This window comes from Loxodonta africana, chromosome 12, assembly GCF_030014295.1.
Source record: "Loxodonta africana isolate mLoxAfr1 chromosome 12, mLoxAfr1.hap2, whole genome shotgun sequence".
In the NCBI taxonomy this organism is placed as follows: Eukaryota; Metazoa; Chordata; class Mammalia; order Proboscidea; family Elephantidae; genus Loxodonta; species Loxodonta africana.
In genome coordinates, this window is record NC_087353.1 from 72,780,099 (window position 1) to 72,797,058 (window position 16,960).

The 16,960-nt window shown below is 44.7% G+C and overlaps 1 protein-coding gene across 4 annotated transcripts in view; it reads left to right on the plus strand.

Moving 5' to 3' along the window:
* ABCC1 (ATP binding cassette subfamily C member 1 (ABCC1 blood group)) overlaps positions 1-16,960 on the plus strand; it is a 175,242-nt gene that overhangs the window by 104,846 nt on the left and 53,436 nt on the right. For all 4 annotated transcript variants that reach the window (XM_010601238.3, XM_064295633.1, XM_023540926.2 and 1 more), the window contains 2 exons: positions 1,740-1,943; positions 15,191-15,337. In XM_010601238.3, the coding sequence (XP_010599540.1) occupies positions 1,740-1,943; positions 15,191-15,337 (351 nt within the window). The remainder of the gene's footprint in view (positions 1-1,739; positions 1,944-15,190; positions 15,338-16,960) is intronic.

The window sequence follows — 16,960 nt, forward strand, 5'->3', positions numbered from 1 at the left end:
TTTTGGTATTTTTACTCTCTTTTCGTACAAACGGGCCTTTTCAGTAGCATGGTTTTGTTATTTCACAACACATTTTCTGGGTCATTTTGTCACACATAGGCTGACTTCACTTTCTTGAACTGGTGCCTAATGGTACGTACCAGAGAGGGGCTGTGGTTTATTTCTCCTATCCCCGTTGATAGATATTTATGATGTGCCCATGGAATGACATGTGAGAGCACACGGCTGCCCAGATGGTACTGTAGAGGTGATGAGTTCCAGGATGTGGGCCTGGTGGAATGTGAGGTCTCATCAGATAGGGACCAGGCATCGATGAGGAAGGGACTTGGACCTGGTCACCTTTTGTCGTCTTGATGTGTAGGTTTTCCGGAGCAGCCTGCCTCTGAAACAGCTTCATTTGCTGGCCTCCAAGTCATTTTGCCTGGAATTTCCTTATCTGTGACCCTGGGAAAATTATCGCACTTAACAGATGGCTTGTTGTGATCAATTAAATAGCTGACTGCATGTAAGATGCTTAGTACGGTCCCTGGCAGATGGAAGATGCTGGGTGATATTAAAAATATTTAACACCTGGACAGCATGGGCATACACCACAAGAACTAGTGCCAGCTGGCATGGAAATATCTTAGTACTTTGTTGTCGTTGTTGATTATTTTTTATTGTCCTTTAGATGAAGGTTTATAGAGCAAACTAGCTTCTTGTTAAAAAATTAATACACATGTTGTTTTGTGACATTGGTTGCCAACTCCACAACATGTCGACACTCTCCCCTTCTCAAACTTAGGTTCCCCATTACCAGTTTTCCTGTCCCCTCTTGCCTTCTTTTCCATGACCCTCGGCTAGTGTGCCCATTTAGATTTGTTTTGTTTTACGAGTCTGTCCAATCTTTGGTTGAAGGGTGAATGAACCTCAGGAGTGACTTCATTACTGAGCTAAAAGGTTGTCCGGGGGCCGTACTCTTGGGGTTTCTCCAGTCTCTGTCAGACTAGTAAGTCTGACTTTTTTTTTCTTTTTTTGAGTTAGAATTTTGTTCAACATTTTTCTCCAGCTGTGTCCAGGACCCTCTATTGTGATCCCTGTTAGAGCAGTTGGTATTATCTTAGCACTTTAGCCACCACATACTGGATGAAAACCAGTAAAGAAAATGGAGGAAAAAAAAATCACAATATATTCCTTGTGTTTGGGTCAGCAGAGTTTTAGAGTCCGTGCCCTTTCTTTCCTTGACACCTGAAGAGTTTTTTTTCTTTTGTTCCTTGACTCTAAGCTCCCTTAACATCTTAACTTAGCCTGATTCAAACCAGTTTCTTTTTTTTTTTCTCTTGATAAAGGAATCCTTTGGAGGTGGTCTCGGGTCGAAGAGTACATACAGTTCATAGAGATTATATATACTAGTTGCCCTGAGTCGGTTCTGACTCATGGTGACCCCATGCGCTCCACAGGTTTTTCAGGGCTGATTTTTTTAGATGTAGATTGCCAGGCCTTTGTTCCAAGGCACCTCTGAGTGAACTCAAACCTCCAGCGTTTTGATTAGCAGCTGAGTGTGTTAACTATTTACACCACCCAGGGACTCCTAATAGGGATTACAGACCAGGTTTTCCCACCATCAGGAAGACCCCTTTTTAATAGATGATAATATCATGTAATGGTGCCCTGTAGGCATTGAGAAAACTGATTTGAAGGTCAGAAGTGAGTGGCCAGCCCGTGGATGCAATGTTGATTGATTGTCCCTTTCTTTGAAGGTGGCTCACATGAAGAGCAAAGACAATCGGATTAAGCTGATGAATGAAATTCTTAATGGAATCAAGGTACTAAAGCTCTACGCCTGGGAGCTGGCTTTTAAGGATAAGGTGTTGGCCATCAGGCAGGAAGAGCTGAAAGTGCTGAAAAAGTCTGCTTACCTGGCAGCGGTGGGGACCTTCACCTGGGTCTGCACACCTTTCCTGGTAAGTAAAGCCGCATTTACCCTGGCCCACATGGTTTTATGTTTTATTTTATTTTCATACTTAAATTTTATTTTTAAAAGGTCAGCATCTGAGCAAGGCCTTCTCCGAGGATCCTTTTTAAAATGGTCATCCCCCCCTTTTTTAAATTGTGGTAATATATATGTAACAAAACATTTATTCACAGCACTCGATACCTTCTAGCCCAGGAATACTCAAAAGTAGCCAATTCAGGCACTGTTACAGGCCTGAGGTAGGATTTTATTCCAGAATGTAAACCAGTGCTCTCTGCTTTCTTCATCAAGAAAGTATTGCTATGAAAAAAATGTCAGTGGAACTAAACGGCAAGCTTGCTGCCATAGTTGATCTACATTATGGTACAGGCTCCTTATCTGTTTGCCAGCTGGTCACAAACTGTGGATTGGCAGTGACCCATGAACCATACTTCGAGTGGTACTGCTGGACACACTGACGTTTACTTATTTATTGTCTGTTTCTCCCTGCTAGAATGTCAACTCCAGGGGGATGAGGACTTTTGTTTTTTCTGTTCACTGTTGTATCTTCAGTGCCTAGAACAGTGCATAGTAGGTGCTCAACAAATACTTGTCATTCATGTAAAAAAAAATCAAACAGTACGGAAAGTTATAAAATTAGAAATACATTTTCTTGCCCTCCTTCTGCTGTCTAGTCCCTCTCCTCCAAAGTAACGGTTTTTGTGTATCTTTTCAGAAAAAAAAAATGTTTATGCACATAAGCTGTTTAAAATTATCTTTAATATATTCAAATTGAGTCATACTATATAAGTGTTCTATACAGTTTTTGGTTCATGCTTTCAGATCTGCTTCATTCATTTTAATGAAGCATCCTTGGCCAATTCAAGAATGTGGTTTACTTAACCTGTCTTCCATTTGCTGACCATTTAGATTGGTTCTCATTCTTTGCCTTTATGGTTTTTGCTGCAGAGAACACACCAATACATGGCACTGGGCTAATTTAATGGGTCTGTTCAAAAGTTGGCTGGCTTTGAAAAGTTCAAAGACAACAGTGCAAGCTGTTGTTTTACAAAGGTGACACCAAACCAGGAGGCCATGTAAAGATGGACTGTGGAAACCATTTCAGCGCAGTTCATAACAATTAAAAACCAATAATGAGGACTTTAGATGACAGCTGTGTTTTGTTTTTTTTTTGTTGTCTTTATGTCATTATTAACTAGGTCATTCTTAATGTTGTGCTAATAATGACAGTTCTTAGCTGTGTTGACGAATGTACATTCTTATGGGAAGTTATTATGAACTGTCATCACACATTTTCATAAATATGCAGCTTTTCTGTTAGACTACCAGCCAGGCGATCACATGTGAGTTGTAGGTAAAATGCTTAAGGAGCTCCTGCCTTCTGAACGTTTGTGGAGTGCTGTCATTGTGACACTGGATTTTGTCAGGCTCGGCTTGACATCTCTCAGAGCCTGAACCCATGTTTAAGATGGTGTGGTGAAGAGCTTTGGTTCTCAAAGGTGAGCGTGCACCAGAATCACCTGGAGGGCTTGTTATTTTGTTTTTTAAATAATGTATTTACTTATTGTTGTCGAGAATATGCACAGCCAAACACACCAATTCAACTGTGGGTACATACACAGTTGAGTGACATTGATTACATTCTTCTACAAGTTGTGTAATCACTCCCACCCTCCTGTTCTTCTTCTATTAGCATAAACTCACAGTTCTGTAAGGTTCTTATCTAATCTTTGAAGTTGCTGTTGTCAGCTTGATCCCGTATAGATAGCTCTTAAAAGAGCACAATGCTCAAGGCAGACCTTTTTTGCTAGTTGAGTTAAACTATTTGGGGATATTTTTGGTTTAAGGTTTAAAGATTATCCCAGGGCAATAGTTTCCGGGGTTCATCCGGCCACCATGGCTCCAGAAAGTCTGGGTCCCATGAAAATTTGAAATTCACCTCTGTAACCTCCCCCCTCCCCCTTTTCATTAGGATTCTCCTGTAGAATCTTTTATCTTTTTAAAAATGTTATTTTGTCGTTGTCCTTGACAACATAAGGAGCTCCGGTGGTGCTGTGGTTAAGTGCTCCACTGCTAACCAAAAGGTTGGTAGTTCAAACCCACCAGCTGCACCGTGGGAGAAAGAGGTAGCAGTCTGCTTCCATAAAGATTTACAACCTTGGAAGCCATATGGGGAAGTTCTACTCTGTCCTATAGGGTCACTATGAGTTGGAATTCGACTTGACGGCAATGGGTTTGGTTTCATTTGGTTGAGAATATACACAGCAAAACATACGTTCTGTAGAATCTTTGATCAAAATGTTCAGTAATGGTAGCCAGGCACCATCCAGTTCTTCTGGTCTTCTGGCAGAGGAGGCAGGTGTTCATGGAGTAGGAAAAAAAACGCATTGCAGTCAAGTTGATTCCAACTCAACAGTGACCCTATAGGACAGAGTAGAACTGCCCCCCTAGGGTTTCCAAGGAGTGGCTGGTGGATTTGAACTGCTGATCTTTTGGTTAGCAGCCATAGCTCTTAACCCCTATGACAGCAGTGCTTGTTAATACACAGAGTGAGTCATGGGTGGGGCCTGAGAATTTGCCTTTCCAACAAGTTCCCGGATGCTGCTGATGGTGCTGGTCCAGGATCTGCACTTTGAGAACTGAGGAGTAGATCTTTGCTACTCAAGGTGTGGCTTACCTGCCAGCAGTATCAGCATCACCTGGGAGCTTGGGCCCCACCTGGGACCTGCTGAATTTGAATCTGCATTTTCGCATGTTCCTAGGTGATTCATATGTCCACTAAAGTTTGAGAAACACTGACAAACAGTAGTCAGCCAACTTTTTTGGGAAGCACCAGATAGTAAATATTTTAGGCTTTTTGGGCCAGTCTCTGTTACAACTACTCAGCTCTGCCTTTGTAGGGCAAAAGCGGCTGGTGACAATATATAAATAAATGGGTGTGACTGTACTGCTGTAAAAATTTATATAGACACTGTCATTTGAATGTCTTATAATTTCCACATCATGAAATATTATTTCTTTTTTATTTTTCTCAACCATTTAGAAGTGTGAAATCCATTCTAAGCTTGTGGGCTGTACCTAGACAGGTGGTGGGTTGGATTTGGGCTGTAGCCATGGTTTACAGACCCCTGGCTAGAGGAATGGAGTGTTCTTCTGAGGGTCAGGACACTTGCTGCCTTCTGCTGCCAGCTCATTCTGTGACCGTAGGTCAGTCATTTTATTTGCTTGGCTCTGGTTTTTCTCATATGAAAATGAAGGGCTTAACCACAGGGATGTCAGCCATAGGCCCTGCACTTCCCTCCCAGGCCCACGGTAGACCTCCGCAGTCGATTGTGGCATTCTTGCCTCCTGAGTTAATGTTCAAGAGCCATCCAGGTGACCACTGTCAATTGTCTGCAGTTGGCACAAGAAATGACATCTCTGCAGTTCTGGTACTCTGTGTTCCTCAGATCTTTCCAGCTCACCTGTCCTGTCACTTGGGGCTGGAGTCATGCTGTAGCATTCTTTTCACACTCCAGTCTCCCTGACTCTCCCGAGAAAATCAAAACCAACCCCGTTGTCTTCAAGTCGATTCCGACTCAGCAACCCCACGCAACAGAGTAGAACTGTGGCATAGGGTTTGCAAGGCTGTAAACTTTACAGAAGCAGACTGCCACATCTGTATCTCCTGTGGAGTGTCTGGTGGGTTTGAACCATTGACCTTTCAGTTGGCAGCTGAGTGCTAAACCACTATGCCACCAGGGATCCTTTGACTTGCCCCAGGATTTTGAAAAAGTGTCTTTATTTTTTAAAAGTGAAAGTAATATAAGGCTGTTGTTGTGTGCCATCGAGTCGATTTTTGGCTCATAGCAACCCCTTGTGATGGAGTAGCACTGCCCCATAGAGTTTTATAGGAAACCCTGGTGGCGTAGTGGTTAAGTGCTACGGCTGCTAACCAAAGGCTTGGCAGTTTTAAGTCTGCCAGGCGCTCCTTGGAAACTCTGTGGGGCAGTTCTACTCTGTCCTATAGGGTCGCTGTGAGTCGGAATTGATTCGATGGCACTGGGTACTCTTTACAGGAGCAGATTGCCAGGCCTTTCTTCTGTGGTACCACTGGATGGGTTCAAATTGCCAACTTTTCGGCTAGCAGCCGAGCACCTAACTGCTGACCCCCAGGGCTCCTGTATAAAACTGGAGGTAGTTATATATAGAATTTTCATTTTTATTATTTTTTAAACTGTTAAATTGTAACTACATGTTAAATATCTTCTTTTATATGTGTGATAACATTTCATTTTAAAACGGAATAAACTCACGTGGTAAAAAATAGTCAAAACTGTCTAGCCTTGGCACTATTGACATATTTGGCTGGATGATTCTTAGTGGTGGGGGCTGTCCCGTGCACTGTAGGATGTTTAGCAACATCCCTGGCTTCTACCCACTTGATGCCAGTAGCACTCCTCCCCAAATTGTGGCAGCCTAAATTGTCTCCAGCCAAAAAAAAGAAAACCAAACCCATTGCCATTGAGTCTGTTCTGACTCATGGTGGCCCCACGTGTCATAGAGAACAGCTGAAGCTCCATAGGGTTTTCTTGGCTATAACCTTTATGGTTGCAGATCACCAGGCCTTTCTTCTGTGGAGCTGCTGGGTAGCTTCGAACTGCCAACCTTTTGATTAGTAGTTAACTGCAAACTGTTTTTGCTAGTAGAACTACTCTCGTTAAGAACACATGATCAACAGTGAAAGGCATAGCTCCCTCCCTTTTGAAGACCTGGTCACCTGATTTCCTTCCCCATACCAGTTTCTTCTGTATATTTCCAGAGTCTGTATTTCCATATTTCTGTATTCTAAATTTCCAAAAGATTTTGAAGGGCAGCTTGAGAAGACAGAGTAAAGTGTTACAATGAAATGTGCAAAGACCTGGAGTTAGAAAACCAAAAGGGAAGAACACACTCAGCATTTCTCAAGCTGAAAGAACTAAAGAAAAAATTCAAGCCTTGAGTTGTAGTATGGAAGGATCCTGTGGGCAAAAAATTGAACACTGCAGGATAACTCAAAAGAAGGTGGGAAGAATTCACAGTCATTGCACCGAAAATAAGTGGTCGATGTTCAGTCATTTCAGGAGGTAGCATATGATTAAGAACTGATGGCATTGAAGGAAGAAGTCCAAGTTGCACTGAAGTCTTTGGTGAAAAACAACGCTTCAGGAATTGACAGTACCAATTGAGATGTTTTTGACAAATGAATGCAACACTGGAAGACAGCTACCTTGTCAATCAACTGGAAGAGATTCATATTGGTGCCCATCCCAAAGAACGGTGATCCAACAGAATGCAGAAATTATCGAACAATATCATTAATATCTCATGTAGGTAAAGTATTGCTGAAGATAATTCAAAAGTGATTGCCACAGTACATCGATAGGCAGCTGCCAGAAATTCAAGCTGGATTCAGAAGAGAAGGTGGAACAAGGGGTATCATTGCTGATGTCAGGTGCATTTTGGCTGAAAGCAGAGAATACCAGAAAGATGTTTAAACCCAGCCAAAACTCAGTGCCGTAGAGCTGATTCTGACTCATAGTGACCCTGTAGAACAGAGGAGAACTGCCACATAGAGTTTCCAAGGAGCACCTGGCGGATTCGAACTGCCGACCCTTTGGTTACCAGCCCATAGCACTTAACCACTATGCCACCAGGGTTTCCAAGATGTTTTATTGACTAAGCAGAGGCATTCAGCTGTGTGGATCATAACAAATTATGGATAACATTTCGAAGAGTGGGAATTCCAGAACACTTAATCGTGCTCATGGGGAAGGTTACATAGATCACGTGGCAGTCTTTCGAACAGAACAAGGGAATACCATGTGGTTTAAAGCCAGAAAAGGTGTGCCTCAGGGTTGTTTCCTTTCACCATATTTATTCAGTCTGTATGCTGAGCAAATAATTGGAGAAGCTGGGCTATATGAAAAAGAACACGGTATCAGGGTTGGAGGAAGACTCATTAACAGCTTGCGATAGATATGCAGGTGAAACAGCCTTGCTTGCTGAAAGCAAAGAGGACCTGAAGCACTTAAGACTATAGTCTTCAGTATGAATTATACCATAACATGAAGTAAACAAAAATCCTCATCACTGGACCAATAAACACCATCATGATCAGCGGGGGAAATATTGAAGTTGTCAAGGATTTCATTTTATTTGGATCCATAATCAACACCCACAGAAGCAGCAGTCAAGAAATCAAGTGACGTAGTTATTGCATTGGGCAAATCTACTGCAAAAGACCTCTTTAAAGTGTTAAAAAGCAAAAGTATCACCTTGAGGACTAAGGTACGCCTGAGCCAAGCCATATATATGTTTGTTTTTTTTAAATCGGCACTTCAGTAGTTTCCATCTTTTTGTTATTGTGAATTGTGCTGCAGTGAACACGGGCATGCATATGTTTATTCATGTGAAGGCTTTCGTTTCTCTTGGATATATTCCTAGGAGTGGAATTGCTGCATCCTATGGTATTTCTATTTCTAGCCAAGCCATATTTTAAATCACCTCATATGCATGTGAAAGCTGGGCAGTGAATAAGGAAGACTGAAGAAGAATTGATGCCTTTATGATGTTGACAAAGAATATTGAATATACCATGGACTGCCAGAAGAACAAAGAAATCCGTGTTTGAAGAATGCTGCTTAGAAGCAAGGATGACTAGTCTTCATCTCACGTAGTTTGGACATGTTATCAGGAGGGACCTGTCCCTGGAGGAGGATATCATGCTTGGTAAAGTAGAGGTTCATCGAAAAAGAGGGAAGATCCTCTACGGGAGGGATTGACACAGCGGCTGCAACGATGGGCTCGAACGTAACAATGATTGTGAGGATGGCACTGGACCAGAGGTGTTCTGTTCTGTTGTACACAGGGTTGCTATGAATCAGAACTGACTCGACAGTACCTAACAACCACAATGACGTGCCCATACCAGCATGACAGTAAATATATGTAATAAATGTTTTTATACTTCATTTATTTTACTTTTACGCAAATGACAGCGCATGTTCTATATATGAATTCTTTTATAGGAAAAGATGTGTGGCCAGAGGGGGAAGGTGATACAGTTTAGTCTGTGATTTGTGTTATATTTAAGATGGGGGCTTAGGGCAGGCAGGGTGTTTTCCTATAGCCTTTTGCTCTACACGTTACATCCTTTGACAAAACCTACCGTTTCTGCGTTGTCATTCAAATGAGCTGGCCTTTCACTTACCATTTTCTCCCTTGGCCTCCCATATGAAGCCACAGCAAAAGATGCTTAAAAGCAGGACTGGCTTTTCATGACCCCTGAATTTGCCACTCAGTGCCAGGGGAGAAACGGGAAGAGCGGAGGTGTGGGTGGTGATAGACTTCCAGAGATGGAGTTTGTTGAGCTGTTTGGCATTAAACAGATGAGCCCAGGTGTCGGTTAGAGATCTTGGCCCTGCCTGAGACACCCAAGCCTCTGACTACATTAGGATAAAATATGTGGGCTTCGGTTCTCTTGGAAAGTGTTTGCATGTTCTTTCCACTGGCGAATTCCTGCACCTCAGGGATGATGAGGTGTTTACAAAGCGGTAGGTGTGATGGAAGGCAGATGCCGGGGAGACCAGACAAGAGTGGGGATGCCATCAGCAGAATTGATGGGGTTGTTTTTCTGGAATATGGAGCTTGGCATTTATCATGTCTACTTAATGTCGTTTCCTAAAACAGCATCACCAAGCAGCCACCAGTAACTGGTACTTTCAGTCTTGGAAGATTTGTGAGCTTCTCTTCTTCTGTTTACCTTGTAACTACCTTCGTTAGGATAATTATCATTCCATATGGCAATTATCTGTTGTGTAGTTGTCTGCTGGCCTGATGGTAAGGTCCGTGTCTCCGTTTTTTTATGCTTGTATCCCTAGAATGTGGGGACTTGGCAAGAAGGAGTGACAGAATAAGTGATTGAAAGATTGAACTGTATTACCAGCTCTTCTGCAAATGACAGAAACCTAACTCAAATTGGCTAGAGTAAGGAAGATTTTTTTTTTAATGTGGTGGAATATATATGACATGAAATGTGCCATTTTAACTATTTTTTAAGTGGACAATTCAGTGGCATTAATTACATTCACAGTGTTTTGCAACCTTTGCTGCTACCTATTTCCAAAACAATAAAAAAGGTTTTCGTGTCACAGAATTGAAAAATCTGGGAATGTACTGGTTTTACACATGGCTAGGGTTTCAGGCATGGCTGGATCTAGGTGCTCCAAAGATGATGTTAGGACTAACTCCCTCTCTGTCTCTCAGTTCTGCTTTCTCTTGGTGTTATTTTTTTTTTTTAATCAGACAGATGGCTTACTGTATGATGGCATGGTGCCTGCCAGCAATTCCAGCCTTACATCCTCTTTCTGCAGCAATTCCTGTGGTCAGATAGCCCTTTTCCCCAGTGGTTACTAAAAAGCTGTGAGATTGAGTCTCATTGGTTGTGGTTGGTCAGAGATGAGATGTTTCCATTAGCAAGGCCTGGATCATGTTGGCCAGGCTTCTGTGGGAGGTAGGAGAGGGGAGCAGCCATGGCTGAAACTCGTAGGCTGTGACACTGGGGGAGGTTCAGTTCCCCATGGGAAAATTGGGGTGTTGTTATCAGAAACTGGAAAGTGGATGCTGGACAGGCAGAACTTACAGATGTCTACAAAAAAGAAATCAGGGTTTTTTTTTTTGGTGCTGGTGGGCTGGAGCCTGTGTGCTTAATGCCAGGTTTCCCAGTGGAGGTGGTATTAGCACTTTGGGTGGGACGGTTCTTCGTTGTGGGAAGGACTTGCCAGATCCTTAGCCCTCGCCCATTACAAGACAGCGACAAACCTCAGCCCCCAGCCACCTGCTGCCCCAGTCTTTGACAGCCCCACATGCCTCACACATTTCCACATACCTCCTGCTAGAGAACCTGGTTAATATCCTTGTTTTCCCCTAGACCATGAGTCTCAGGATTGCCACCACTAACTGACTCCCCTCTCCCCAGCACAGAGTACCTGGCACACAGTACGTGCTCAGTCAGTAACTGGTGGATGAATGAATGAATGATCTTCACTTTCTGGAGAAGTCAGGACCGTGGATCTAACAGAAACGGTGTGACTTTGCTCCATCTCTGTGTACACCCTGTGCTGCCAGAAGCCACCCCATTGATTGGGCCTCTGGTTACCAGGGGGCCGGTATGATCTGGTGAACACCTCGGCCTGGCCTTCTCCACTGCTGAGAGGACACCTCTGAGTGTCATCCCCTGCCCTTAGGCAAACCCATCCGTCCGTCCGTCCATCCGCCCCTCCCTACCTCCCTCCCTCCATTGAAACATCCCTCCATCCATCCAACCATCCGTTCATCTGTCCGTCCATCTACCCATCCATCAAACGCTGAGTATGAGCAGTGAACTCAACAGGTAAAAATCCCCGCCTTCATGGAGCATTCGTTCTAACCAGGAGAGATAGATATAATAAACCACTCAGTATGCTAAACCGTCTTAAGTGCTGTGGAAAAAAAGTAGATTTGGGTCAGAGGGACAAGGAAGGCTTGCACTTTTAAGTAGAGGGGTTGAAGGCCTCACTGAGAAGGTGACATTTGAGAAACAGCCTGAAGGAGGTGATGGAGTGACCCAGATGGAGGGGAGAGTGAGTGCATAGGCCCTGAGGCGAGACGTGCCTGCATGTAGGAGGAATAACCATGGAGACTAGCAGGGCTGGAACAGAAGGAGCGAGTGGGAGAGAGCAATAGGAGAGAATGCCAGACAAGTTACAGAGAAGTGAAAGCTTCAGGTCAGGTGGGCCCTGAGGCCCCAGCCAAAACTTTGGCTTCTAATTTAGTAAAATAGGCTGACTTTGGAGAGGTTTTTTTTAGTATATTATTTTTATTGAGATGTATTTCACCATTTTAAAGTATACAATTTAGTATTCTTTAGTATATTCGCACGTCTGTGCAACCATCACCACTATCTAATTCCAGAACATTTTCATCACCTTGAAGAAAAACCCATACTCGGCAGCAGTTATCCCCATTCCCCACCCCCGCCCCCACCCTGGCCCTATCCAGCCAGTTGCCATTGAGTCAGTGCTGGCTCATGGTGACCCCATGTGTGTCAGAGTAGAGCTATGCTCCATAGGATTTTCTACAGCTCATTTTTTCAGAAGTGAAATCACCCGGCTTTTCTTCCAAGGCACCTCCAGCTGCTAATTTCCAGTCTTTCGGTTAGCAGCCAAGTGCGTTAACTGCACCACCCGGTGGACTCCTCCTCAATCCTGAGCAACCACTAACCTATTTTCTGTCACTCTGGATTTGCCTATTCCGAATACCTCAAACAAATGAAATTACATAGTACGTGGTCTTTTGTGTCTGGTTTCTTTCACTTCGCATGATGTTTCCAGGGTTCGTTCATGTTGTAGCACGTATCAGTGCTTCATTCCTTTTTATGTGCCGTTGTTTGGAAATGTTTTGAGTAAAGAATGTCTTTGGACAAGAAGGTCAGGGCATCCTTACGCTTGTGCGAGGGAAGCCACTGTGTGCAGATATCCTGGGGACCTTTTAGCGCTGGTGTCTTGAGTGCCTGCCTCACCTTTGGCTGTGGAGCCTGGAAGATTTCTGTGTCTTACATCAGCATCATTTAGTTTGTTAATGTCTGAGCCAGAACAGGAACCACCTCTGCTTCCCAGCCTGTTGTTCTTGGGACCAGGTTAATAGATTCTTTGGAAGAGTGGACCAGAGGCCTTGAACTTAGTCCTATAAGAAGAAGTACAGCTGTCATAGATTGCATTTTCTGTGCCCCAGGCACTGTACTGAGCACCCTACGTAATCCACCTTACTCATGCTCCCAGCAGCCCTGCAAAGGTGTATCATGATTCCCATTTTATAGAGGGGAAAAGAGGGGCTTGCTCATAGAGGTTGACATACCCAGGTTCAAGTTCACACAGCTGATATGCAGCAGAACTTGATGATTTTAATTTTTAAGCTTTGCTGCCTCCTGGTAGGGTACAAAGAAATGAGGCAGCTGAGACCCTGAGAAGACCCAGGACCGTAGTCACCCCCGAGCAGGGTTCTAGTGTGAACCTCCTGACTTCTCGTCATTCTGCCCTGAGCTCAAGAAGCCAGGGACCCAGGGAATCTATTTCCCCCAGGGAAACCTTGAATGAACCTAGGAGTATGTGGCCAAAATGGGGGCAGGAGCTTTTGTCCACCTGCGAGGGACCAAGGTTTTCCAGATTGCTCATGATCTTACAGACTGGGTGATCTTGTAGGATTCCTGCCGTTAACCTTCCCTGGCAACACCTGGCGCTGGCCTCCTCCCACCAGGGGTGGGCTGGGCAGGTCTACCCAGCACATGTCGGGCCACAGAAATCTCATGCACTGCTCTTGTACCTCCTTCCCAGGAAAAGCAGCCTGGCGTGTAGTTCTCAGGGGCCATTGTTTCTCCGGGAGAGGTGACAGGTGTAGCGTGTAAGATGCTACAGTCTCAAGCCACCACCCCAACTTAAGGTCGTTTCTGAACTTTGTTATGAAACCCTGGAAACCACTTCACTCAAGTCTGACTTTGTTTGTGGAGTAGAGAGTGGCCTGGGGAGATCCTGTGGCTATTAATGTTTATCCTTCTTTCTTTTTAATTGTTCGTTTCCTGGGGTATAAAATTTTATATGATCTGGAAGGAACTTTAAAGAATGGCATTAACTCTTCACCTTCATTTTACAGATGAGACGATGGAAGCATGGAGAGAGGGGTCCCGTGTCCCAGGTCTTATTTATTCAAGCTGTCAGTATTTAGTGAGCACCTACCGTGTGCTTGGTCTTGTTCAAGGCATCACAGATGCAGCCACGTACAAAAGTGATGTAAAAATGGTGTGGGGGTGGTGTCTCATCTCCTCTCTTTTCACAAGAGTAAGGAGAACCAAGGTCAACAGCCCAAGGCTGATTGCTACGAGGCGGAGGTCAGACATGCTTCCTCTCTCTGCCGTCTTTACCAATACTGACACCAACCGTACCTCCCACAGCACTCTCTGCTACTGTGCTGGGTTCGATAATTCATTGTAATGGCCACACAGAACTCACAGACAATACTCAGGACTGTAGGGTTTATTAGGGAAGTAACAGGTTACAATTCAGGCTCAGGAACGCTCAGGATACAGGTCTTCCATCAGGACAGCCTCTTCCCAGCTGTGCCCACAGGCACACCTCTCTCTGGCCTTTTGGCCTCTGCCCTGCTCAGGGAAATGTTACAAAGCTCCTTTAGCTCTGCCAGTAACTGCCCAGAGGCACCCTACTCTGTCAGTAAGCTTCGGCCCAAAGGCACTCAGCTTTCTTGCTCCCTGGGCCAGGAAGCCCGCTGCGCCGTCTCCTGCTGATCTCTCTTGCTGCCATTTCTCTGCCAGTGCTTCTCAGTGTTTTCATGTTGCCTCTCTCTCTCTTCTCTCTCTCTCTCTGTATCTCTGTTGGTCTCTTGGTTTCAGGAGCTTCTCAGTGCAGGAATCCTGGGTCCAGAGGACATGGTCTGCTCTTGATTCTCCCACCCTGGTGGTGGTGGGATCCTTTCCCTGCTCTGGAATTGGCACTTTTTTGAAGTCTACTGAGATGGCATAACTGACCAGTCCTCTTGGTGGGCCACAATTACCCTACTAGCACAGTCCCACCTATGTGATTGTTACAAGACCATGGCAAGAAAGGCCACACAAAAGTGATCCATCGCACCACAGCGGGAGACAGATGATAAATAATTATATTTAATAAATATACCAAATAAATTATAACACTACGATGTAAGTGATAGATGCTAGGAAAAATATGCCAGGGTAACAGGATAGAGAGTGATGGTGGGCTGTTTTGGGCAGAATGCGGTGGCGAGGGCAGGCCTCTCTGAAGTGAGGGGCATCCAGGCCCCTGTCAGGGTGGGAAGAATGTTTCCGGCAGAGGAAACTGCAGGCAGAGCTCAGAGGTGAGATTAGTTGTGCTTGGTGCTGGTGAGGGAAAGTGAGAATGCCCAGCCAGCATGTCGCTGAGCAGGTAGGTGGGAGAGGCCAGGGCTTTGGGCTCCTGGTCACTCATTTATCCAGTTCATTCTCTGAGTGTGTGTTGAGTGAGCGTCTGCTGTGTGCCAGACACAGTTGTCGCCCACTGCATACCCCACAGGGAGGCTGGATGCTCTGCAGCAGAAGTATTGGCTGCTCCTGCGATCGTGACTATGACGCTCATGCAAGGACAGTCATGGGTGTTGGTGTTCTGCTTCCAGGTGGCCCTGTCTACATTTGCCGTCTACGTGACTATCGACAAGGACAACATCCTGGATGCTCAGAAAGCCTTCGTGTCCTTGGCCTTGTTCAACATCCTGCGATTCCCCCTGAACATTCTCCCCATGGTCATCAGCAGCATCGTGCAGGTACAGGGCAAGGCCAGGAGGACTTCCGAGGGGGCGTCTGGGGTTGAGGAAACCAAGCCAAAGGCACTGAAGTGCCCCTCGATACAGCTTCCTTTAATCAGAATTCCCATTGTGCCTGTGGGCTTGGTGAGGACGAGAGCCGCAGCTTTCCTGCCCTTTTTTTTTAAGTTTTAAACTTTTTTATTGCCTAAGTAGTTTATATCCATTAGAGATGAATTGGAAAATACAGATAAGCATAAGAAAGAAATTTGAAGTTGCTCATAATCCTACCACTTTCTGTTAACGTTTTGGTGTATGACATTCCAGGTATTTTCCAATTTTTAACAAAATAATTTTTTTTTATTGTAGCAAAAATTTACGTAATAAAACAGTTGCCCATTCAACACGTTTTACGTGTACAGCTCAGTGATGTTGTGATTACGGCCACGTTATGCAGCAATCACCACTGTTGCTAAATTGTCCTGTTGCCCTAAGGGGAAGCTCAGTGCCTCCTGTGCACCACCCCGCTCCGCCCCGTGCCCCCCATCCCCGTAACCGCTAAAAAGCCTTGGTCTCTAAACATTTGCCTTTTTAGGTATTTCAGATAAATGGACTTTCATGCTTTTTTGATCATGCTCAAAGTAAATACATTTTACTTCTTGGCAGGGAACCTCAGCAACAAACGTTTACTGCAACAAGGCTTTCTCTTGCTCTGTGAAATTTTTTCTGAAATACTGTGTGCTGTTCTGCCCTGCCTTGCGATGTCCTGGCCCGTCCTGTCCTACACTACACTGTCCTGTTTTTTAAAAAATGCACCTCTTGATCTGCTAAACTGGTTTCACCACCCACAATAGGTCTTGACCCACCATTTGAAAAACTTCTGCCTATGGAGTCCCTGAGAAATCCTGGTGGTGCAGTAGTTAAAGCACTCAGCTGCTAACCAGAAAGGTTGGTGGCTCAAGCCCCCCAGCCGCTCCAAGGGAACAAGATAAGGCAGTCTGCTTCTGTAAAGATTTATAGCCTTGGAGACGCTGTGGGGTAGTCCCGCTCTGTCCTGTAGGGTCGCTATGAGTTGGATTCGACTTGATGGCAGTGGGTTTGAGGTTTTGGATGGAGTCCCTGGGTGCAGGCAGTTAGGTGCTTGACTAGTAACCAAACACACCCAGGGGGTTGGTGGTTCAGACCCACACAGAGGTGCCTGGGAAGAAAGACCTGGTAGTCTGCTCTCAAAAGATCCCAACCTTGAAAACTCCGTGGGGCACAGTTTACTCTGACGTTGAAATTGGTTGGCAACTGGTTGTTTTTTTTTCTTTTGTGGGGGTAGACCCCCTAGAATCCCTAAAATGCACGCGAATGGCTCTTTAAGGAGAGGAAACTGTCTGGTTTGTGACCCTTTTGCAGTATTTAAAGCGGCTCCTACCACTTTTCTGCTACTAGTGTTTTCCACACTCTCTTTAGCATCATACACATTCATTTTGGAGAGCTCCAATTTCAGCCACATAGATGAATCAGCCTTAAGATGATGATATTCCGGTTGTAGGCTTTATTAAAAATAAAAACCTTTTATTATGAGAAATCTCAAATGTACATAGACGTAGAAGGACTAGTGTAATGAGCCCCCATGTTCCCATCACCCAGATTCAG